Source organism: Euprymna scolopes, chromosome 24 (assembly GCF_053919585.1).
Source record: "Euprymna scolopes isolate OS-2025 chromosome 24, ASM5391958v1, whole genome shotgun sequence".
Classification (NCBI taxonomy): Eukaryota; Metazoa; Mollusca; class Cephalopoda; order Sepiida; family Sepiolidae; genus Euprymna; species Euprymna scolopes.
The window spans coordinates 87,475,518-87,500,844 of NC_136505.1; the positions used below are offsets into that span (position 1 = coordinate 87,475,518).

The 25,327-nt window shown below is 38.1% G+C and overlaps 2 protein-coding genes across 2 annotated transcripts in view; one reads left to right on the forward strand and one right to left on the reverse strand.

Annotated features, from left to right (window-relative positions):
- LOC145246471 (uncharacterized) overlaps positions 1–11,970 on the reverse strand; it is a 30,444-nt gene extending 18,474 nt beyond the window's left edge. Inside the window, exon 1 of the mRNA XM_080108089.1 lies at positions 10,772–11,970. The gene's annotated coding sequence lies outside the window, so the exon portion shown is untranslated. The remainder of the gene's footprint in view (positions 1–10,771) is intronic.
- A 3,110-nt stretch (positions 11,971–15,080) lies between these two features.
- On the forward strand, positions 15,081–16,335 carry LOC145246472 (uncharacterized). Its single transcript, XM_080108090.1, has one exon. The coding sequence runs from the start codon at positions 15,301–15,303 to the stop codon at positions 16,246–16,248; it is 948 nt and encodes a 315-aa protein (XP_079964216.1). The 5' UTR covers positions 15,081–15,300; the 3' UTR covers positions 16,249–16,335.
- Positions 16,336–25,327: the final 8,992 nt, after the last annotated feature.

Sequence of the window (25,327 nt, forward strand, 5' to 3'; positions counted from 1 at the left end):
TTAGCGTAATGGTTCGAAGCCTTGACTGTTGTACAGGTGGTCGGGTTTCGATCCTGGCTTGAGGTAGTTGCCTGTCTAGCTGCACTGATCAGCTGTGATACAGCGAAACAGTACTGTATGTGGATGACTATATATATATATATATATATATATATATATATATATATAATCACTACTTTATATTGGATACAATATAATAATTAATAAAGAATTGACTCTATAATAATAAATACAAAATGTACGTACATTAAAATATATTTTACAATCAAGGCAAGGTTAGGCGGCATGTTAGTATATCTATCTATATATAAATTTTTCTACTGTGTTTGTGTGTGTGTGTGTGTGACACGGTTTATCTCAGCCTACAGGCAACCCACCCAGGTAAGTTCGATACCGAAATGAAGCTTATGACCTAGCGGATGTTTTAGTGATATGTATATCCATGTTTGGTGTATGGAAATGCAAAAAAAGGCAAAAAATGCAAAAAAAGTCACATTTTTAGTGCGTTCTCAGTTCCTGTATCAATATATACCTATATACCTATATATCTATATATCTGTGTCTATGAGGAACCTGTTTCCCAGGCAAGGGCTGTGGAATGGTACGAGACTGGTCCTCAGTAGAGCCACCAACATCCTGCTCCAATGCAAGAACCCCTCAGGAGACTATGTGGGGGAGGAGGTACTCATACCAAGAATACAAATGAATCATATAGATGAACAATTTGTCGCGTGGAATCGTCCCCAATTCCCGGTGAGGCCATGGCAATCAATAAAAGTCAAGGCCAGACACTGAGCAAGGTGGGTGTATGGCTGGAAGAACCGACTTTCACCCATGGTCAACTGTATGTAGCGGCATCGTGGGTTAGAAACCCACATGATCTGATGCTCGCTCTGAAAAAAAAAGTGACTGTAAAAAGACGAGGAACGTGGTGTATAAAGAAATGCTATAACTTCAAATACTTTCGTGTTAAACACTTCCAGACGTTCAATGCAAATATATAAAATAATAGTAAAAGGGATCAGCAACTGTTTGTTATGTAAATGTTTTGGACACAGGCACCAACATTCTCGATGCATTTTGCATCAATGATTCATCTCAATGACGCATCGTATTCAATGACGCATACCTACTTCTGACGCACGTCCATGACAGGGGTTACTTTCTTAGAGTATCACACCGTCAACATCTACGACAGGGAGATGAAACTTTCAGGTCAGAAATGCATAAGTTCAGTCATAATAACAATGCAATTTGCAATGCCTCTTTGATCCATTTCGGGCGGAATAAAAATAGGAGGCATTACTTTTGGAATTACCCCAAATATATATATATATATATATATATATATATATATATATATATATATATATATATATATATATATATCCTATTTTTATTCCGCCCGAAATGGATCAGAGAGGCATTGCAAATTGCATATATATATATATATAGGGTGGGCCAAAATAAGGGTCCTATCTTTAAATTTGAATAACTTTAAAAATAGGACCCTTATTTTGGCCCACCCTATATATATATATATATACATATATATATATATATATATATATATATATATATATATATATATATATATATATATATGAGTTAATTTAATTTAGGTATTTAGGTCAACAAAAGTTCCATTGGTCGCAACAATAAATCTATTGTTTCAATCTGCAAAGATTTTACCAGGCAACCAAAGTCTTCGGTCTTCATCGAGGCAAGTCTTTTGATTTTCTGTTGAAATCTGTTTAGATTGAAACAGTAGATTCATTGTTGCGGCACAATGGTAATTTTGTTTACTTAAACTGAATAAAATAATAATCTTGCTCTTTTTATTAAGCACTATTAATAATCTCGTTAAATCTAATGGTATTATTTTTGGATATTGTTAACCTGGCATACATACATATATATATATATATATATATATACACGAAAATATGTATGGCAATTATGAAAAACAAATATGAAAAATGAAAATATATATGGCAATTAAGCTGCTCAGAATTTTCTGCCTTTCATTCTTATGAGGAATGGCAGACTAGCTCTACTCACGTATTGAGCCCTGTTAAATATATATATATATATATATATATATATATATATATATATATATATATATATTTATATATTTATATATATATACACATATATACATACGCAATTTTGTCCCTGTGTGTGAGTTCGTTCCTTATAGACTCTGAAACAGCTGAACAGATTTTCTTTAAAATTTACAGAACTTTAGTGTATAAGTCTTGGAGTGATCTTAGTTAAGTTTTGTCTCAGAATACCCTCGATAATTACCGATAATCAATAATCAAAACCGTTATTTTAATTTATCTATCATCGGTAAAGCCATTTTTTCCATGTCGTCGTTTAGCAACAATGATAGAACAACAGGCCGTGAAAATTCTACTGTGAGTAAGTTGATAGTGTGTTTTTTTTTTGTTTTTTTTTTTTGTTTTTTTTTTTGCATGACGTGATCTGTAGGTCAAAACCCCACATGTAAATTTCTTGATGTTTTTTTTTCGTTAACTGGAAAGAAGTTTATATAAAATAATTTTATTACAGAAACAGTAGGTTCTCTAGAGTGTCATGTAGAATAGAATAGCATATATTTTGGACTAAGTTACTGCATGGATAGGTGTATCAGAATATTTAGATAATTTTTGACATCCCTAAAACGAAACTGCGAATAAAATATAAAAACTCGTATTTTCTCTTTTAAAAGTGGGCTGTTTATTTTTTTTTATGGATTATACTTCCAAAATAAAGTATTAAAGTTGTATAAAAAGTAATAGAAATATTATTTTTTATTTTAAAAACAACAGTATTGAAATCAATTGAATTTTACGAGTTAAGTATTTTTCAATTTTTAAACTTTAATAATCTATCAAAATTTTTCTATTGATTAAATTTTTACGATATTTTCAGGGTCAATGTAAAATTTTATGCTCTTTCCAATAAACAGAATATAATATTTTAGACAAACGTTTTTTTTAATAATCGCCCTCCCCACTTTGAAATGTCTATTAAAAAGTAAATAATTAATTTACTCACTAAAGTTTTATATATCACAAATTGAAGATAAAAGATCAATAAATAATATATTTAATTTTAAAACAAAAAAAAAAGTGTTTATCAGAAATTTACCTGTTATGTCCGAAGTTTAAAACCTTTTCTTTTTTTTTTTTTAAACCATGTTTCTTTTTTTTTTTTAATGAAACCTTGGTCCTTGCTCCTTTAATTGAAAAAAAAATAGGGTTTGAATCACATTTTTCGAGTAGTTATAAACTTGGAAAGACAGGGAGTCGAATTATTCAATATTTTTTCACGCATTCGTAAGGTCAGTTTCTGACGCACCTACTGCATGGAGGCATGTGAAGCTTCCTCTTGGGCGATTTCACGGATTTCGATGACAATAAAAATATAGGAGTATGAAATATTCGTTGATCATCATTCAATCCCGAGCAACGTCGGGTTTCCCTGCTAGTATATATATATATTAGTCATCCAGATACAGTACTGTTTCGCTGTTTCACAGCTCATCAGTGCGGCTAGACAGGTAACTACCTCAAGCCAGGATTTAAACAACAGTCAAGGCTCCTAACCACTACACTATCGGCGGCTGCTGTGTGAGTCGTGAATTAACGATGTTTTGACATCGTCCGAAATGCCTAAGCTCGATTTGTTTACACAAAGAGCATCGCTTTATACGTTAATGGTAATTTGTGTATCACTTCTCAATATGCTCAACTATGCGCCGATGCGGTGGAAATATAAGTGAATAAAGAGATATAAGTGAATAAATATATGAGATGCGCTGCCAGTTATAAATCTGTGGATGCCTCATCTGTGCAAAATAGGTGAATAGCTAACCCTGACCTCCACAAACTAAAACTTTGTGACTGACAAAATTAGGCTGAATAAACAAATGACTTGTGGGCGATTTACCGTTTCGTCACTCAGTTGGTGTGTGTTAGCGATTAATAGGTCTGTAACCTGATACAGTTGTGTCGTATGATTTTTCCATCTAACATACAAATTGATTTATATGATTCATACGAAATATTTGCGGTAAATTTTTACTTTCTTTTCACCTTTACAATCACCTTTAAAATTACAACTTTGAAAGTTTCCGGTATGCTGAAAACGAATATTGCATTTTGTTCGAATTTATCGCCCCCCCCCCCCAATTTTGGTGCATACAAATAGTTCTCCGGATATTAAGCAATGTAATTCCTTATGTTATTACTGGTGGCCATTTTTTACACACAAGCCCGCATATATTTTTGACACGCACATGTTAGTGATAACAGAAAGAATTACATCCGGAAAGCTACTTGTTTACGCCAAATTTAAATGCAATATTCGTTTTCAGCATACCCGAAAAGTCGTCATTTTAAAGGTGATTGTTAAGCTGGAAAGAAAGTAAAAATTTAACATATTTTCTAGATGCCTGGCGTTGCCCGAGTGTTTGGAGGTGTGTGTTTAGCAGCAAAAAAAAAAAAAAAGAAGTTGTAGTGGGCAGGCAGGCTCGAACTCATGACGCGAAGGTGGAAAAGAAAGTGGAGGCGTGTATAAGGGTGTTGGTTAAACAAAAAAAAAAAAAAAGGGAAAATTGCGAACACAAAGAAAAAAAAATAGGAGCAGTAAGTAGGCTTGAACCCGTAACGTGCCAGAGGAAAAAGCAGTGAAAAAAAAAATGGTCTTACCGATGTGCCTATGACGTCACGAGCGGTCGAAGTAACACCTTTTATGCGATGTCGAGGGTTGAACGACTTGCAAAAAATGTCAGCGAAAAAAAACGACCCTCCCTGTAGAAAAGTGCCTAGTTGAGGGTGAAGGAAAAATGTTTTTGGCCAATTTTTCGATATTTGTTGTCCGAAGGTTCGAGCTTCAAAATGATACCGATCCCGTGAAAATTCGTGGCCTCTGTCGAAAGTTTTAGGAAGACATACATACATACATTTAAACAGACAGGTGTGATTTATATTATAGAAGGTGGCTTCTACACATTCCATAATTCATAAGGATTTAAGTTCAATAAATGTTGATTGTATGAAGCACTTATTTATTGAAATTCACTCATGTGTGAACACCGATCCTTTTAAAACGTATCTCTACTAATTGCATAAAAGGAAATTTGCCCGTATATCTATGTGTTCGTTGCTATCGACTCCAAAACGGCTGGGCCGATTTTTATGAAATTTCACACAAAGGTACTTCATATGCTTGGCAGTGTTCTTGGATAGGTTTTGTATCGGAATATCTTCAATAAGTATCGATAATCAATCATCGAAATAACCCGATAAAAGAAAGAACAGGCGATTTGGACCAAAGTTAACACCTTACGCAGCCTAACATCGAGAAATTTTATTACCAGACAAGCTGAAAGGCCCGACATATCAAATCAACAACAGATTCTTTGATATGGCAGGGGCGCGTTCGAAATAAATGCTTCTGTTTAGAGCACAATTGCACTATGATGCTTAATTTTTTCATTTTAAACTTTCATTTAAGCGATTATATTTAAAATTTTTAGAAAATCCACAGTAGGTTCTCTATTGTGCGATGTAGACTACAATATTTTAAGGACTAAATCATTATGGGAAGGTATGTAAAGTTTCCTCTGAGTGCATTGTGATCAGCTCCCGACTAGAGCAGGCAATCGATTTCGTTGAAAAATGGACGATTTCACTGATTTCGATGACAATAAAATATGGAGGTGTGAAAAATTCGTTGATCATCATTCAATCCCGGGCAACGTCAGGTTTCACTGCTAGTTACTTAATATAAGTTAAAATTTAATTCTTTTCCTCATTAAATATTTTGTAGTTAACTTATTTTCGAAGTTTGGGGTTGGCTAAGGTTCAAGTTAGGGGAGGGCGCATGCCGTAAACAGTAAAGTCCATAAAAATATAATGAGCTCATATTACTCGCCAGGTTGCCGAGAATATATATTTCAAAATGTATAATAATGATCTGTTCATTAGTTTACGAGTTTATCCTTTACAATGATATATATATATATATATATATATATATATATATATATATATATATATATATATATATGGAGGGAGGCAAAAATAATTAGAAAAATTCTTTAAAAGAGACATATATATATATATATATATATATATATATATATATATATATATATATATTTGCATTGAACGTATGGTTTCTAACGGTTTTATTGCTTTGTGTGAATTTATAATATATACTAACAGGCTGCCCAACCTTGCCTTACCTGGTCGTAAAACACAATATGGTATCTTAATATATGTGGATTTCGTATTTATTATTATAGAGTCAGTTGATTATTATATTGTATCCAATATATAGTAGTGAGTTCAAAATTTTATATATATATATGTGTGTGTGTGTGTGTGTGTGTGTGTGTGTGTGTGTGTGTGTGTGTGTGTGACTTGGGCGCCATCAGCTATAAGCCAAAAGGAGACTTATCAGGCCAATGCAAAGCTCAACAATTTGGGTGGAGCTTATATATAGAATAGAAAAAAAAACGACAATATAAAAATATGTACTGATACATATGAATTAAATCGTTGATTCAATAGGGAGATTACACCAAGTGTGTGATAAATATGCTCTTTATACCTAGGTATTTCAAAGCCTAATGCTTCTCATCGGAAGAGGAGAAGGCATCAGTTAACATATTAGAGATGTGACGTCCAGCGATAACTACATAACTACTGTTGCAATGAAGGTCGGCTTCCTCTACCGTTGTAGAAAATTTCTCACACCAGAGAGTATCTGATCGCTTTATTTAGATTTACAAAGCCACCATTCACCCAGGCATGAAATGTTGTTGCCACATCTGGGCTAGTGCATCTACCATTAGTCACTCATTCTTAAGCAGAGACCAAAAAGTAAATTCTGCACTATCAACCAAGCTCCACCTTCTGTCGCATCATTGCAATGTTGTATCCCTGTGCCTATTTTATAATTATTTTAATGAATGTGCTCTGATGAACTCAAAGCACTTGTGCCCCTTGATGTACATACTCCCGACAAACTTGACAAGCAACAAAATCCCACCTCTTCACTTTAAAGGTTCCAAGATGCTGAAAAGCTTTTTACTCTAAAACTTTGGGGGGTTTTTTTTAACTAGAACTGCTAGATTTTGGAATTACCTCCCTGTTTCTTGCTTTTTCGAATATACTAACCTGTAGAAGTTGGAATGTAATGTAAGCAGACATTTTGCTGCTCAGCTTCCACCACAGTCTGCTGTCAAACATGATCCCAACTAGTAGCACCTTATGTTCCAAGTGATAATATGCTTTGTTTGGGGTGAAAAAAAAAATAAATAAGAGAAGTTTGAAAAAAGGGGTTTGTATTACTGTACACATAGATTCGAAAAAGTTGTCAAAAGAAAAAACAAATATATAACAAATAAATGTTATCAAAGGCAAGATAAGTTACTTTTCTACCTAACTGGATATATTTTTCGTGTTTTTATTCAATGTAACATGTTTATTCAGCTCGAAAAGCATACAGTGTTTACCGATGTATTGGAAAATTCAAAATGGCGCCCGACACTCTCTTTAACACGGTAAGTTCAGGAAAAGATGTCATAAATAATAAACTAGACAAAATACTGTTAGAAATTCGCTCATTATATGTTACCGTGACATAAGTTGACATATATTCGGTGTTTTTAAATAGTATTTTATCTAGTTTATTATTTATAACACGTTTTCCCAAACTTACCATGTTAAAGAGAGTGTCGGGCGCCATTTTGAATTTTCCAATACATCGGTAAACACTGCATGTTTTTCGAGCTGAATAAACATGTTACATTGAATAAAAACAAAAAAATGTATACAGTTTAGTAGAAAAGTAACTTATCTTGCCTTTGATAATATTTATTTGTTATATATTTGTTTTTTGACAACTTTTTCGAATTTATGTGTACAGTAATACAAACCCGAAAAAGGATTTAAAGAAAAAACGTCATGAGATCTAAAGTGTAATCTGAATCATCCAAACCATCTGATGGAATATATGTCAACTAGCCGTATAGTGGGGCAGGTTATCTCAATATTCCATAAGAATCTTTCACTTAGTGATACAAGCACCAAAATGGCGTTCAGAACAAACATTTTAAGAAAAGAACATTAGCCATAATAAAATTCAAGATGGCTGCCAGTTTTCAAGATGGCTTCAGAAACAAACCTGACAAATTTCAATTTTAGTGCTTGTATCACCAAGTAAAAGATTGTTTCAGCAATCTGCCCACTAGTACATGTCAATTGAAGGCGGGGTCAGAATTCATCAACAGAACTAGAGTCATCCTACGAGACATAACACCAAAAATGGCATCCTCTCAAGTCGACATGTTAAACTGTTTCTGCCTGTAGAAGTTTCGATTTGACAATTGGCATATAGTGGTCGATTAGTACCTGAGGTGGGGAAGTCATTGTTGGACATGGTAGATGTTTATCTCTCTCCCACGTCAAGAAAACGTGACACTAAGTCGCAAAGTAGGATTGAAGAGCCAGCAGTCCAGAGGAGATGCACTCTAGACTGAAAAAAAATACCTGTGCAGCCCCGTCGGTATTTCTTGGTATGGACACCCTGGGCGATTAGCAATAAATTAAAGAGAGAATGCAAAGCCTGTGAGGGTTGACCTCCTAGAACTGTGCAGGGCCAGCAACATACCACAATCAACAGAGAACAAGGCCATTTCAGAAATGGCATAGACTCTGTTGATTCTGGTGCCAAGGAAACATACTCCGGCATGGTAGACAGCCAAAAATAGTCTGTTTAAAACAACGGGACTAGCGGTCGAAATAGGAACCGAAGCTGCACTCACCCTAGGCAGGTTGAACTGAAGGAGGGAGTTTCATGAGACTATCAAATTAAAAAACGGTCCCCAGCCGCTTGTATATCCACATCAGGGAAGATGATGACGTTAAGTTTTTGCCGTTCTTGCTGAGAGGGGTGAAGATTCTGATAATATCAATTAGTCACCCATATCATACTGGCCAGGCTCAACATTGCTTAACTTTGGTGAAATAATGAGAACTGGTGAGTCAACACAATTATGCTGTCGGAATGGGGATAAATAGATAGACAGATAGACAGACAGACATATAGATAGATAGAGAGATAGATATACAGATAAAGATAGATAGATAGATAGATAGATAGATAGATAGACAGACATATAGATAGATAGATAGATAGATAGACAAGCATATAAATAGATAGATAGATAGATAGATAGATAGATAGATAGATAGACATGCATATAGATAGATAGATAGATAGATAGATAGATAGATAGATAGATAGATAGATAGATAGATAGATAGATAGATAGATAACAGTCGAGGATACATCCTAGACAATCAGACTGACAGAGTCTTGGTCATTTTTTAGTAAGAGGTGACCTTTGTAAAGCTGTAGTATGGTTCTGTGCAGTTCTAAGAGGTTTTATATTCTCTCTTTGTTAAAGGGTTAGTTTATTGCTAATCAAAGAATGCTGACGAGGCTGTTCTGGCATTTTTTTTTTTTTTTTGTGCGCCAGAGTGCACTTCCTCATGTGCACTGGCTTTTCAATTCCCACCTCCCGACCTTGTGTCACATCTTCCAACGGTGTGGAGGGAGGCAAATACCTACAGACAGAGGGGGGAAAGAAAGGATGAGCGTCATATACATAATTAGTAGACAGACAAACGCATGCACCCCCAGCCTCATCTCGGCTGTCAGTCGACCTTATCTTAATTTTAAGTTTTCAAAAATAAATGCAATCACATAGAAAAGACTTTTTGATGTCATTGTCATTGTTAGCTGAACCGAACAAGATCGGCTTATTACTGTAATTTTTAACTCTTTCTTGCTTTGTCTACCCCCTCTCTCTCTCTATCTCTCTCTCTCTTTCTCTCTCTATCTATCTATCTATCTCTTTATCTATGCCTTTCTTATTTTTCTTTTTCCTTCACTTTGGAATTCTTCCTTTCTCTCTGTTTCTATCTACACTTTCCATTTGTTTGTCGTTCCCCTTCTCTCTTTCTCGCTCATTTCCCCCCCCTTTCTCTGTCTCTCTCTCTCTCTTTCTAGTCCTACATTTTTTTCTTTCATTTTTCGAATTCTTCTTTTCTTGATCGTCTTCCCCCTCTCCCTCCCTATTTATCTATATCTATCTATCTATCTATCTATCTATCTATCTATCTATCTATCTATCTATCTATCTAGAGAGAGAGAGAGAGAGAGAGAGAGAGAGGGGGGGGGAGTCTATCAAGAGAGGAGTTTAATAAGAGCGAAAGAGAGATAAAAGAATGAAATAAAAACAAACAGCCAAAGGAAAGAAGAGAAAAAAAAGTTGTATCAGAGCAGATATTGTTTTTCATTCGAACATTTTCCTCTTTAAATAAATAGACGATACTACACTTCAATCGTTCTATCATCGGTTGGTGAAGATGAAATCCTTCTAGACTGAGACAAGTTTTATTCAATCTCCAATCCAGAGTGCCCCTTTGCGGAGGGGTGTGGTGGTGTGGGGTTATAATCTCAGATAAAAAAAAAAGCCTTGTGTCTAACCCTGCCCTTTATATGAAGATGAAGACAGGTAAAATGAGATCCTTGAATCGACGCCAATTTTTCATAATTTTCATACATTCAATAAAACTTACATTCAATAAAACTTACATTCAATAAAACTTACATTCAATAAAACTTACATTCAATAAAACTTACATTCAATAAAATTAAATTAAAAACAGAAAATACCGACCTTGATCATACGACGAATAATCCTTCTTACGCATCATCATCATTCTAGCCATCGCCTTATCATCATCATCAGACGCGAAAGGTTTGACAAAGTTACGAGAAACGCCAGAAAATACGAGACTGACTTGTAATAACGTTGTTTACTTTGGAAATAAAGTTTTTTGCGGACCTCCAAGTTTTCCTCTCATATTGTTATTGGTATCGGTGTTGTAGAAGTACGATTAGCGGCGAAGGAATTAGTAATAGTAGTAGTTTTTTTTTGTTTTTTTTTTTGCAGTAGTAATAGTATTATTAATATTAGTATTTGTATTATTATTAGTAGTAGTAGTTTGTGAAGGAGATTATGAATCGTCGTAGTATCTTCCGCGGAGTCGTTGTTAAGTATCGTTATCACCACATTCTGTTTTCAAACGCGCACCTGCTGGTGGGCATACTTGACATGTAGCGCAATGGTTACAACTAAGAGTCTCCTCTTTATTTCTACAGATCTGTACATTGTACATTCTATGTTAATTCGTACGCGCGTACGCGCGCGCACACACCTGTCCAAAAAAATGTGGGTAAAACCTTAATTTAGTGGCCTGAACCTAAAACGATGAAAAATTGTTTTATCGCGTTGTTTGGGGTAATCTGTTCTGATGTTACACTTCACCTTTTCTGTCCTCGTTCAGTGGAGGAGAAATCCTTCATGACTGAGACGATTTTTGTCTTTGTTCCTATCCAGAGTGCCCCTCTTTGGGGGGCTGGATTTTCCCTACATTAAAAACTGACCTTGTGTCTAACTCTGCCCTCGTGAGGAGGCAAGTAAATAGAAACATTAGTAGATGAGAAACCATTTCGAGTTAAACTCTATTTAGTTTTACGCTTGTAATCTTAAGAACGGTGAAAAAATTCGCAGAGATGAAAGCCCCTTGAAGACACAAAATTCGCAAAGCTAGAACGTGCCTTTCTCAATTCAGTTCGTGGTTGCAGAAGCGATGCATTGCATGCTTCAAGGCTAATAGTGACCTTTCCAAGTAGTCCATCCTTCTTAACTGAGGTAAATCAAGAATTTGGAAGAATAACGATTATACGTTATCGCCTAATGGTTAAAACATTCTTATAAAGTTCATGGCAGAAATTGAGCTGAATCAATAATTTCTTTTACAAGTTTCCAACTGGAAATTAATTCAAGCTCCCCACAAAGGGAATTCATCCACAGAAGCAATGCTGAGAAGCATGAGTTCTCTTGAATGTTTACAGCGAGAATAAGGCGAGGAAATTTCCCTTAAATTAAAGACGAATATAACACGCCTTTTGACGACGAAACATCACTGGAAACTGAAAACTGCGCGACTTTTCGTGCGTCACGCATGGATAATAAAATAAGGGGGAAACGTTCAAATGCAGCAGCGGAAGTGATCCAGACAATGCGAATTTCAATAAAACAAACTTGAAATGCGTACATATGCTAAAATAATCACTAGTAAAAAAATGGAATCTTCATACAAATGGAAGTTAGCTTTTATTACAGCATATGTACACATTTCAAGTTTGTTTTTCTAAAGAATTTATAAGGGCAATACTGAATTGATTTTAACTCGAAGTGTTTCCTCATTTAGTAATATTTAATAAAAATAGCAAGATAAAACAGTATTTATTGCTTATATAGAATTTTTAATGGCAATATGTTCAGGCCATTGAACTGCGTTTTTCCCTAAATGAGATCCTACCTTTTTAGGCGATCACACATAAGCGTTCTGAAAATCTTGATGGTAAAACGCTTTTTAGTACTTATGCAGTTTACGGACTCTGGTGAAATAACATCATTATTACCCATTCTTAACACGGGGAGAGGAGCTTTATTAATTATTGTTACGTTGTGGGGGTGGTGTTTATATATATATATATATATATATATATATATATATATATATATATATATATATATATATGATTGCAACGTCTTGTCAGACGAGTGCCACTCCCTCAGACACTTAAAGTCCATGAGACCAAAAACGACTTCCATCGCCACATGACTATTTTAATAGACAAATGCCTGGGGGAGTATCTATACACAGATGATGTTACAGAGTCTTAGCTTTGTACGACAGCTAAGTCTCTCTCTCTCGGTTCAAAATGTTGAGATCCAGCAACAAGCAAGAGCAAGATAGCCAGCAACAAGTTAAACTGCAGACCAGCTTAATGCAAGTACTGGTCTCCCGCTTTATGTTTTTTTTTTTAAAATCAGAGATTTTCTTCTCCTAGAAAGGTTGCCTTCACCACGGCTTACGGGAGCCCTCTCCACCCCAACACACACATACACACAAACACACACGGTGCTAGTTGGCCGTTGACCCCGAAAAAGGGTTCATTTGCCCTTTGGAAGGTCTTGTTTTTAATCCTTCAGGGAGACTAGCCACCCTCCTCCTGGTGGGGAAACCAGTTTAGTCGCCAGTGACCCGACCATGAGGCAGGTAGTACTGGCTTACATGGTACCAGTAGCATATGACATGACCTGACATATATATATATATATATATATATATATATATATATATATATATATATATATATATATATTCTGTACCACATTCTGATACTAAACTTCAATTTCTTTTGTTGTCAGTTAGTGGAGGAGAAATCCTTCACGACTGAGACAATTTTTATTTTTGTTCTTTTCTCCACGTTAAAAACGACCTTGGTGTCTACTGTCTAACTCTGCCCTCGTGGGGAGGCAAAGTAAATAGGGACATATATAAAGACATAGTGACTATGGACCGCCTCCCCAACACTTTGGAATGGCCTAGTGCCTAATTTATTTTTGTATTTTTCAGAAAAAAAAATTTTTCGTAGTGTAGTATCTGTTCTGATATTACACTCTAGTTAATTTGTTCTTAGTCAATGTACGGGAAGCCCTTCTATACTAAAGCAATTTTTATTTTTGCCTACTTCCAGAGTGCCCCTTTTGGGGAGCTGGCTTTCCTCCGCATTAAAAAACCACCTTGTGTCACATTTTGCTCTCGGGGGTGGGGGCAAATAAATACCAATAGCAAGCTGGGATCGAAAACGATTCAATTTAATATTTCTGAATTTTTTAGATGAGGACCAATACTTTGCATTATTTACATTTTTTCGAACTAGTGTTCTCGTCTGATCGTTTTTTCGAACTAGTGTTCTCGTCTGATCGTTTTTTCGAACTAGTGTTCTCGTCTCGTTTCGGCTGATCTAACCTCCAAGTGTATTTAAGTGTATCTTCTCGAACTCGGGAATCTTTCTACCAAATTCGAGAATTTGCTCCGAACTCGTTAATGAATAAAGTACTAAATAACATTCAGTTACTTTTACCTGACGGAATGAGAGCATGCTACCGGCTACTCTCATGGATTAAATAAAGAGTTCCGTTTAAAATTCTGTGCAGATTCCCGAGTAGAGCAGAAATATTTCCGAGTTCGACAACTTACACTTGAAGAAGGTCGAAGGTTACATCGGCCGAAACGTTGTTAAAATAACATAAAATGAGAATAATACAAATAATACAATTCGATTTAAAGTATAACTCTTCACCAAACAAAATACAAATAAGAACCATGTTTCATAAATAAATAAATTTATTACAAAACAAACTAAACAACATAAAAACCTTTTTCAACGAAAAATTTGTTTTAAGTATTTTTAGTTAAATATAACTTCACTTAATATGGTTTGTATCTTAAAAAAATCCTTTTTTAAATTAGAACAAGTAAAAATGGCTGACATTAGACGGTCATCTGGAGAGTCTCAATAATCCCTCAAAAATCGAAAATTAAACAAATACTGGTAGAAAGTGACTCAACAAATGTCGCCAATTGTACGAAAATGCAATGTTCTGTCAGTATTTTGTTTATTTTTTTTTATTGTTGAGCGATTATCGAGACTCCCTTAATAACCAGCTAATGTCAGCCACTTTTTCTTGTTCTAACTTAAGACTTAACACTACTTGTGTTTAAAAGTAAATAAACGCCTTAAATTAAGTTGTAACATAAAAAAAAAACTTATCCAAAAAGAGTAACTTATGTTGCCTTTAGTAGCATTTTTTTTTGTTTCATTTTTTGTTTTTTTTCTTAAACATTATTTTGTTTTATTGTCTTAACTGCAAAATCTCTTAAATATAATTTTATACATAAATAGCTACGAGTTTTTTTCCTCTAAATCTTTCGAATTAAAAATAAAAAATGCTCATTTAGAAATAAAATGTAAATAGTTTAAGAATATTATTACGTCGTAATAAACAACGTAATTAACAGTCTTTCACGGGCTAAATTTTGAAAAAAAAAATTGGCGTTGAAAATTAACGTTAAATTTCAATTCTGGATAATTTGAGCTTGCGTGCGCATTCAAATACACAAGAGTGTGAGACAAAAAATACATTTCTGGCAATCGGAACTAAAGTGAAACTCAACTGCAATAGAGTTTAAGTAAGATAACGAGACAGTACGCAAACAAGATCCAGAGTTTTACAAGTTAAACTAAGAGACAGCATTTTTTGTGAGAAAAAAAAAAATCTTAAAAATGGACGCTCGAAACGGTCAGAAAAAAAAGGGACATGTTAAAAAGCCCTTGAATGCCTATTTCATTTGGAGTCGGTTATTCAGAAAAGAAGTCCTCGAAAAAAATCCGAATATTACCATTCTCCAGGCTAATGCCCTTCTCGGGAAGATATGGGGTGAAATGTCCGCGGAGCAGAAAAAACCGTACTTCAAAGAGTCAGAACGGATGAAGAAACAAACCGAGGTTGATTTATCCGAGTCCCAGACTAGCCCGAAAAGACAAGTTAAAAAACCCAAAGTCAAAAAGTACAAGACTGACAAGAAATCACTTGAGACGGGAGATAGCCACCTTAGAAACAGGGCTGACACAAGGGTTACTTTTACACCGCATTATAATGCAGTCGTTTTCGCAACAGCCGCATCTGGACATCATATGTGTCCAGCAACTGGACCCCGAACCTTTCAAGGAGCCACACCGACATTCAGTAATGAGCAGTTATATGAAAGTCACTATCATATGTGTCCCGCAACCGGAACCCAACCCCTCCCAGGGGTCACGCCGTCATTCAGTAATGAACAGTTATACGAAAATCGCTATCATATGTGTCCAACCACCGAAACCCAAACCTTTCAAAGGATCACACAGACATTAAAAAATGAACAGTTATGTGAAAGTCAGCCGTTATACAACCCGTTCATTCTGATGTCTAGCCTAGATAACGACACAGAGAATATAACGCGTCCGTCAATCAACTCTGAAAGGGAATGCATGTCGGGTATGTTCTTGCAAATACCTGAACAAAACGGGGGCCATTTTAATTGCGAATGTTCCGGCCTTCAATGCAATATCAACGATTCCAGCCAGTCAGAAATATCCGAAACTTTATCATTGTCGCAAGCGAGAAACAAAATAATTGAAAACACTCAGTTCTTAATCGAAGATAACGGGTGGACTCTTATGCAGTTGTGAGGGTGAAATTATTACAACTCTCAGAATTGACCCGGACTTGATTGATTATATTGGAAAATTCAGTCAATAAATTATTCCATTGTTTAGTAAGTGTTTGGAATTTTATGTTTTAATTCTATCTATTTATTTTAATTCATAATACTTACACAGAATACGGACTGTGTTAAAATAATAACGTTATTATTTTTATTTTTATTATTACATTTTCACCCCAAACAAGGCACATTGTCACTTTGGGGTAGGGGGCTACTATCAGGGACATAAGCTACATTCTTAACATGGGGAGAGGAGGGTGTTTTTTAACTATTCTGTACTTTCCCCTAACAATTTCATAATAATAAAAAAGATATAGTAAAACTTCAATTTAACTTGAAAATACTATTTTTAAAAACAGCACGGAAACATAAGTGCATAAGCACTAAAATAAAAAAAAAAAATTTTAATCGCGCAGATTAGGGTTAGGATTGGGTTTGATATATGTTTCTAATTTTATTTATTGTATTTCCATGTTTTTCTTGTTTATCATTATAATTTTCTCATAGCGGTTTAATGTATTACAATACACAAAGGTACGAAAAAGTTGTCAAAAAACAAATATATAACAAATGTTACCAAAGGCAAGAAAGTTACTTTTCTACCTAACTGGATATGGTTTTAGTGTTTTTGGTCCCCCGATTTATCGGAGAGGGACCTATGTTTTCAGTGGTGTCCATGCGTCCGGACTATTGTCAGATAACCGTCCATTAGTTTTTCCTGAAATTTTGCCACAAATTGTATTTCATTAAATAGATGTGCACAGTAAAAAATTTTTTTTACAAAAATTCCAGTTGCTCCTCCAGGGGCTCAAAAAGGTAAGAAATGCACCAAAATGGCAAAAAAATGGCACATTTTGCCTCATAACTTTTGATCCATCCATTAGATTTTTTTTTTAAACTTGGCCAAAATGTGGAGTCCATTGTTCTTAATATAAATCCAGTATGGGTGACCCTGGTTTGCGTCCTGGGGGACTTTCAGTGCTAAAAACTCCCCTTTTTGTGGCTCTTTTTTCATATTTCTCAACAAAAACTTGATATGTCTGACTATATAGTGGTTTTTCACGGTGTTCAACTCAAATATACATGTGTTAAGGCCTGAAACTGCACAGTTATCCATTTATACTGGGATTCGGCGTCCCCAGGGATTCAAAAGATGTCAAAAGTGCCCCAAAATGGCCACAAATGACACTTTTTGCCTCATAGCGTTTGATCCATCCATTAGATTTTCCTGAAACTTGGTCAAAATGTGGAAACTATTGTTCTTAATATAAATTCAGTATGAGTGGCCCTGGCAAAACTCTGGTTCCCATCCCTCTGGGACTTTTAGGGCTAAAAAAAAGCATGCTTTTTTGGAGCTCTTTTTTCGGTACTCATGCAGAGAGTTATCCAGACATAACTCAGCGCATGCCCGGCTTTCCTCACAACATGATGTCAACAGCCAGAGTAAGGCAAGCGTTGCCGAGGAAATTAAGCCGTCTGATGTAATATAAAAATGAGCCAATGACAATTTAGCGCGATGGTTTTTTAATGCGACGCGCGTTCGCACGAGTTGAAAATTCAAAGCAGCAGACAACAATTTAGAAGAGGAAGAAAAGAAAACAAATTAGGACAAAAAAAAAAGCACACCATTTCGTACTTTCACGTCGGAAAAAAAATAAAAACATGAATTTTACAGCCTTATAGTGAGCAGCTGAAAACACTAGCCGAAATCCTCGACTTTTGTCAAGAAGAAAATTACTAGTACGGACGAAAACTTGCGCATTTTGTGGACACAGGTGCAATCTTATTATGAGAGAAAAGGTAAGCAATAGCTATGTTTGGAGGTGTCAGGCTACCAAATGCGGAACCATTACATCATCCGGACTGGTACCTTTTTTGCCAAGTCTAGGCTGACAATTGCCATCATAATTAAAATAATCTACTTGTGGGCGTTTGAGCGAGCAACACAGAAAGACCTCTAGCGCGAATGTGGAATACGATTTATACACACGCACCATTAACAAAACAATGGTCTGATGAAACAACAATATCTGTTTTAATATGAAAAAAAAAATATCCCCCCCCCCCAATTTTTCAATGTTTATAGTTTTCAGGTTTTTCATTGAAAAAAAAATACCCCAAAAAACAACCAACAAAAAAATAACACACCCAAAAATAAAAATAAATTTGTTTTAAATTTTTCTTGAAAAAAAAACTTTACAAAAAAAATTCCTTGAAAGTATTTGGCTTACCTTTGAACCTTTTCTTGAACAAAAAAATCTTTAACATTATTCATTTAAAAATATATATATAGCAAAAACAACAAAAACAAAAAAATATTGTTAAAAAATTTTTCTTTACAGTTAATAAAACTTAAAATTAAAGGTATGTTTTCTTTTCTTGTTATGCTTTCATCGACGATGCTCAGCTTAATTTCGTCGGCGACACTCGGCTTACTTCGGCTGTTGACGTCATGAGTTATGTCTAGATCACTCTCTGCATAAGTACCCTTTTTTCATATTACTCAAGAACTTGATATGTACATCTATATAGTAGTTTTCCATGGTGTCGAATTCAAATATACATGTCATAAGGCATAAAACTGCATCGTTTGTCCATTTTCACTGAGATTCGGCATTCCTAGGAGCTCAAAAGGGGTTTTAGTTAATTATGACGACAACGAAAGGAAGTCTCATTTTAACATTTCATAAACAAACTTTATTTGTTATTTTCGTTAATAGTTTTATTAGAAGAGAGAAACGTGTTCAATGTGTTTGAGGTAGAATTAATATCATGCCAGCTGTTTGAAGAAGAGAATAATTCAGTGTTCGTGCGTGCACATGTTTATAGCTAGTAGTCGCTGGGGCGAAAGTGAAAAAAAGGACGAAGTCTTCAGTGCGTTGACATGTTGTCATGCATGGGTGTTAGTTATATTGATGTATGTTTTTTAGAGTAATAAAGAATGTTCGTTTGGGGTACGTCATGTGGAAATAAATGGGAGTTTGTAAAGAGCCATAGCTAGCTCGTAGTTTGCACGTTACGCCTGGGGGGGGGGGCAAAGCTCCCCGGTGATGTTTGCTGTTGGACAGTTTATTTAGTGTTTGGCATTATCTACTGCTAGAGCCTCATTTGGGGTCCAAAGCACTTAGCCATGAAGCCGGTAGGGGGGAGTGGGGGTCGAGGGTCATGCTAAACTAAGAGCTAGGTCTTTGAGAAGACTTTATTAGGTTCCCTTCACTAAGATACTATCACCATAATACCTCATTCTTACCATGGAGTTTATCTACTTAAAATCTCCCCAGCATATGAGACGGCTTTATATACAATCTGAAAAAATGAATATTTACATGTTAACAAAACAAAAGTTATATATACAAACAGAAAGGATTTTTCTTTTGTTTTTTAAACTAAATGAGGGATGAGATGATGGGGAGGGGGGGGCAAACTAAGATACACCCAAAAAGAAAGAAAAAGAAAACAACTAAACAAAATGCCTATGGGGGCGGGTTAGTAAGGGATCCTCCCAACCTACTTCTGACTATGGAGCGCCCACTGTCTTCCGGTCCCGAAGGTCAAAAGCAAGCAGGTCCTTCCCTAGTGAGGAGTGGGAGACCTAGGGACGATATTTTGAAAACAAATCAAATAGGGATGGATGATATAGGGAATGGACGGTGTCTTCCAAAATAAATGTACGTATAGGGGCAACAGACCGGGGATAAAACAAAGGGTGGACTGGGCATCTTTGGAAGCTCTCCTAGTGCCAATGAAAAATAAAATCAGGGGACAGGATCAACTATCATACTTGTCCTAGTCTAGCACCTAATAAAGTATTTTCCACTCGAAGTGGTTACAACCTAACTAACCCTACTCTAAAAACTTTGCTCGGGGCTGGGTTCCGTAGAACCTTAGCACCGCCTGACCATTACTACAAGAGTGGGAAAACAAACTCAAACCTTGCGCCTCGTCGAATGCACAAACTAGTGTTGTGCACCTATCTCCTATCAAAGTCTATGTGATGTAATCTTTTCCAATCACATCTGATCTTTACTTTAAGCATCAGCTTAATGTAAGCGATCATAGACAATGTAAAGACGTGTAACCCACATCACTAACCCAGCTACAGCTAGGATCGTGAGAAACTGAGAAACACAAACCGTTTCTCCCCAGTAAAGGGCGGGTCCATGTTGTCGATGACGTATGCCAAATCAAGTGGCACCAACCGCTCGGGGGCAATGCGTGCCATTACCTCTCCGATGTACTCCCAGAGCCTCTGAATTCTACTGCAAAGAAATAAGGCGTGATCCCTTGTTTCATCCTCGTCCTCCTCGCAGCAGGGGCAAAAGTGAATGTATTCATCACTTGCAGTCCCTGGCAAGCATGCCAAAAAGTGGCAGCGCATTCTGAACAAGCCTCCATGTCAAAGAAAATTCAGAATTATTTATGTAGCTTCTGGCTGGTGCCCAATTCCACTGAGAGGATCTCCTCCCTCGACATGTGCAGCCTTTCAACCAGCCGATCTTTTGCGGTACCCACCACTAAGTCCCGATATAGCCTCCTCCTAGGCCGTGCAAGGTCACTGGACCCCGGCAATGCCCTAAGGGCGGCTTGGCATTCAGAGAGGATCTGCGATTCCCCCACTAGTCTTCTGTGATCTTCGGCAGCAGGGGCAGATATGAGCTGTGGAAAAGTTTGTTCGAAAGCTGGTACCCAGTGCAATCAATTCCTCAAGCAGTATCCGACTCAAGAACACCAATCTTTCTGCGAACTTATGACTTAATAAGTCAGGCATTCCCAAGCCTCCCCCACTGAGTTTCTGTGTACAGACCTGTCTACGGACATACAGCTTTCCCCCTTTCCAAAGAAGTTTGAAAAGGAGTTGCTCTAAAGCCTTACAGTGGTCCGCAGGCAGGGGAAGTACTGACAAGTGGTAAAGGATCAGTGGAAAAACTTAAGTTGTGCATGCCTCCGAACAACCCTTCAGGGATAAGCCCCTCCAAATTCAAGCCCTTACTGACGATTCGACCTTCGTCTGTACTTCCGACCAATTTTTGTCCAGCTGGAGTCCAGGCCCGAATCACACACCGAGAATCCTTACTGGGCGATCCGTCCAGCCGAACTCACCTGGAAGCGAGTTTACCTTGGTCCAGGCACCCAACCACAGGCCAACGGGCTTGCTGTGATTGACTACAGCCTTTGTGACTTCTTCATACTCAGCAACTGCCTACATCACCACTTTAATATCGATCCTTTGCCCAACAAAAACGGTGACATCATCAGTGTATGCGATTTTGCCACCAGGTAGAGCTATGCCCCACAGGACTGGTCTAGCTGCCTCGTTCCTTAACTTGCAAAGGAATGGCTTCAACGCCAGGACATACAGCAGAGGCAGCAGCGGACAACCCTGGCGCACTGACTGAGAGACCCCAAAGGACTCCGACAGCCTACCATTTACTTGTACCACTATGATACTAGGATTACGATACAGAATAGAGATCCACTTCCAGACCAAAGCCGGCAGTCTCCATAACAGATTCCAAGAAACCATGGTCGACCCTATCAAACACTTTGGACTGATCTAAATTGATCAGCGTGGTTCCTGTGTCATCTTCTAACCCCTCTATCATCGTGCGCACCAAGTGCAAGTTGTTTTGAATTGATCTCCCCTTCACAGTGTAAGTCTGATCCAGTTCGACCAAGTCGTTGATAACAACCTGCAGTCGGTTTACAAGACTGTGGGACAAAATCTTCAACTCTGTGTTTAGCAGAGTGATGGGCCTATAATCATCTAAGTCCTTCCCACCATGCCGCTTTCTTTTCTTCAGTAGTGTGATCACTCCTTTGGTTACCTGCGCAGGGATGGACCCCTGAGAAAACCAGTGGTTAAACACACCCATCAGAAGAGGAACAAACATGGGCGACAGCCTCAAATACAGTTCGTAGGAGAGACCATCGAGCCCCGGAGATTTGTTATGGTCAACCTGCTTCAACGCAGTAATAACCTCACGCTCCGTAACCATCCCATCACAGCTAGCTGCTTGGGCCACAGTAAGGCGGGGTGAGCTGGCTAAATAGCTGCCAAACTCCTGGCTACAGAGTCTGGATATTTGGGCAAAGCGCTCCTCCAAATGTTGCCAAAACCCATTGTAAATTTCTTGAATCGATACGAGTGTATGTTCTTTCAGGTTTTTCACCTTCAGAATGTACCCATCCGAGCCACGTCTTAAGGTGGCCCTACGCTCAATAGCGTCAACGTTCACGGCTTCGTTAGAGACTCTTTCTAACCTAGCTCTAACTACTTGACCTTCATAATGCTCGCTAGCCAAGCACTGGAGGTCCCCCTTAACTAATGCTATCTCTAGGGGATCCCCACCAGCCACCAGCCGAGTCAGCCTATCATCTAGGTGCCTTTTGGTCCAAGCCCTAGTTAACGCGGGCATTGGCTATATTGGACATAAAAGTGCCTAATGGTAGCCTTGTCTAACCCACCAGCTACTCCCGGTAACCACCCCACTAACTCCTGCTGAATTAGTGTTGTCAGCTGTTCCCGGAAGTCGTTCATCTCCAGTAAGGAGGCGTTCAACTTCCAGTTGCCAGCCAACCCAGGCCTATTACCTACTCTCAAATGGGCCATTACTAATTTATGGTCTGAATGACCTAGCCAGTGGAAGGTGGGACAAGATAAGAAATCTATGTCGCCTCTTCTAACTAACATCCTATCCAAATAGGTACTTGAACAGGAGGCTACGCTTTTTTGTCACGTTCACATCTCCTTACCCGGGTGATCCAGACAGAATCTGTTGACAAGATCGCACGAGGCCATCAGGTCAGACAGGCTGTTTTCACACCTCTCCGACCCTCTATCCCCCCGACCTTATCTATCTTGAGATCCAAGATGGCATTCCAGTCCCCCATTAAAACTACCCACTCTGGACCCGCCGATAGAAACACCTCCATCTGCAGAAAAAAGGAAACCCTCTCCCACTGATATTGGGTGCGTAAACAGCCAAAATCCAGAACTTACCGCTTTTAACGGCAACATCGACTACGACCAGCCTTTTATGAGCGTCCACATGGACTACAGTAACCATCACAGCAACTCACTAGCACAGAAACCCCATGACTATGGGAATCACCATATGCTGAGTAAATGTCAAAGTCGTTCACCAGCACATCGCAATCCCCAGGCTCAACAAAGTGGGTGTCCTGTATTACAATTATATCTACCTCAAGGGCCACGAGATCCCTCAGCACGCAAGCATCCTTGCTTCGGGATCTCACTAGTAATATTCGTCTATCACAGGTCTAAAATTGAAGGTCTGGCCGAGACTGCCAATAAACAGCTCCGCTGCAGGCCGACAATCCTGAGCCAGGCCTCCTACATCCAGTGGGAAGGTTAATTTCAATGCTCTATACAGGGATGGGTGAACATATACAGGGGCCCTCCCTTCGCATTTCACTATAATCTGGTTCAGAGAGGGAAACTCTTCCTCGATTATCTTGAGTCCCGGAATCGCTTCTTTGGCCTCCCTAAGCATTTTCCATAGAGCTTTGACCCGTGCGCCCTTGCCTTTTCTGATGAAGGTGACACACAGTGGCGCCTTGGAAGTTTCTTGGGTCTTGGCTTCTTTTTCCATCTACTTACAGGAAGTTCGCCAACTGCTTCAGTTGCTTCTTCTGCTTCCCGTTTAACTCTGCCTGTGCATCCGCCTCGCAAATCCTCACCCCAGGCAGAAAGGGCAGCTTTCTTGTCTTCTCAGTTCTTGTCAGTTTCGGAGGTGCTACTGCCTTCTCTTTTTGAACAACTGTGCCCTCTAGGCCTTCTACCTGCTTCTCAGCTTCCTCCTCCTCTGGGTTCTACATCTCTACTACTACAGGGATTCTACTCCATCGGGGTGTGGGGTTGGGGAGTGTTCTCAGGAGCAGGGTTGTTTTCTTCTTTCGCCTTTTTCTGCATTCTCTTCTGGTCCTTCTTCTCTGTCTCTTCCTCCGATTCTGAGGAAGGCGCCACCAATTTCCTTTTTACACCCCCTTTTTCCTCCTCTTTTCTGCTTAGGGAGGCCTTTTTCTTTTTCTCCACCGTTTTCCAGTCAGACTGGGGTTTCTCCTTCTGATCTGATACTTGAGCCACCTTTGGTGCTGGGGTTGTTGCAGGAACAGCAGCCTGGGGGTTCGTCTTGCTGGCGCTTTTAGCGGGCACGCCTTTGTCATGTTGCCCGGCTTCTGGCAGTGCCAGCAATGTGGTCATCTTCCTTCCACTATTAACGAGATCATCCAACTTTCGGACTTCAGCTGCGCGGGGATGGAGTTAAAGCCCTTTCTGTCAATTTTCATTATTATGTGATAGTCCCTGGTCTGGATATTCCTTGGGCCATGCCTCAACGTCTCCATGCTGTGACAATATCGCACCGAGAAATTCTGCACTTATGCAGCATGGGACCCCTAGTACCGACACTAGCGTCCTTCTTTTCTCCAAATATTCTGGTTTGAATTTAATCCCTTCGCGAACCTCTCCACTTCTTCTTTGGTATTCACCAGAACGTCCCACATTGCATATCTGCGCCTGACAAAGTATAAGGCCAGGACGTTCTAGTCTACCAACATCTTGATGAAACTGTCCTTTGGTACTCCTACCAGCCCTTTCTTCTTTGTGTCCAATATTACAAATGACACAATCCTGCCGTGCAAGGTTTCTAATGTGCCTGGCTTTGGTCTTATCACATTTCCCTCTGTCGGGGCTTGGTACTTGGTGCGGAATAATTCTCTATATTCCTCCAGGGTCCTCTGTGCCTTTGGGCCCCATGGAGTTTTGAAAAGGGTGCTTTCCTGCACCGGGCTAGTCCACTTCTCCTCCTCCGGCACCTTTTTCGCCTCACTTTTACTGCCATCCTTCTCCGACACTGGTGCACCTGCCTCTGCTCTTATTGCCGACGTATGCAGATTTAGGGACTGCCACCTCCTTAGATCTTGCCTCTTCTGCAGGCCGCATCCTGCTGACCTCACCATCCTCCATGCATTTCTTTCAACCGATGAATGTAGGCCACTGTCTCTAAAGCTCCTTGGTAACT

What these genes read in the sequence shown, in the direction of transcription:
- LOC145246472 (XM_080108090.1), top strand. Translation starts at nt 15,301, where the DNA reads ATGGACGCTCGAAACGGTCAGAAAAAAAAGGGACATGTTAAAAAGCCC.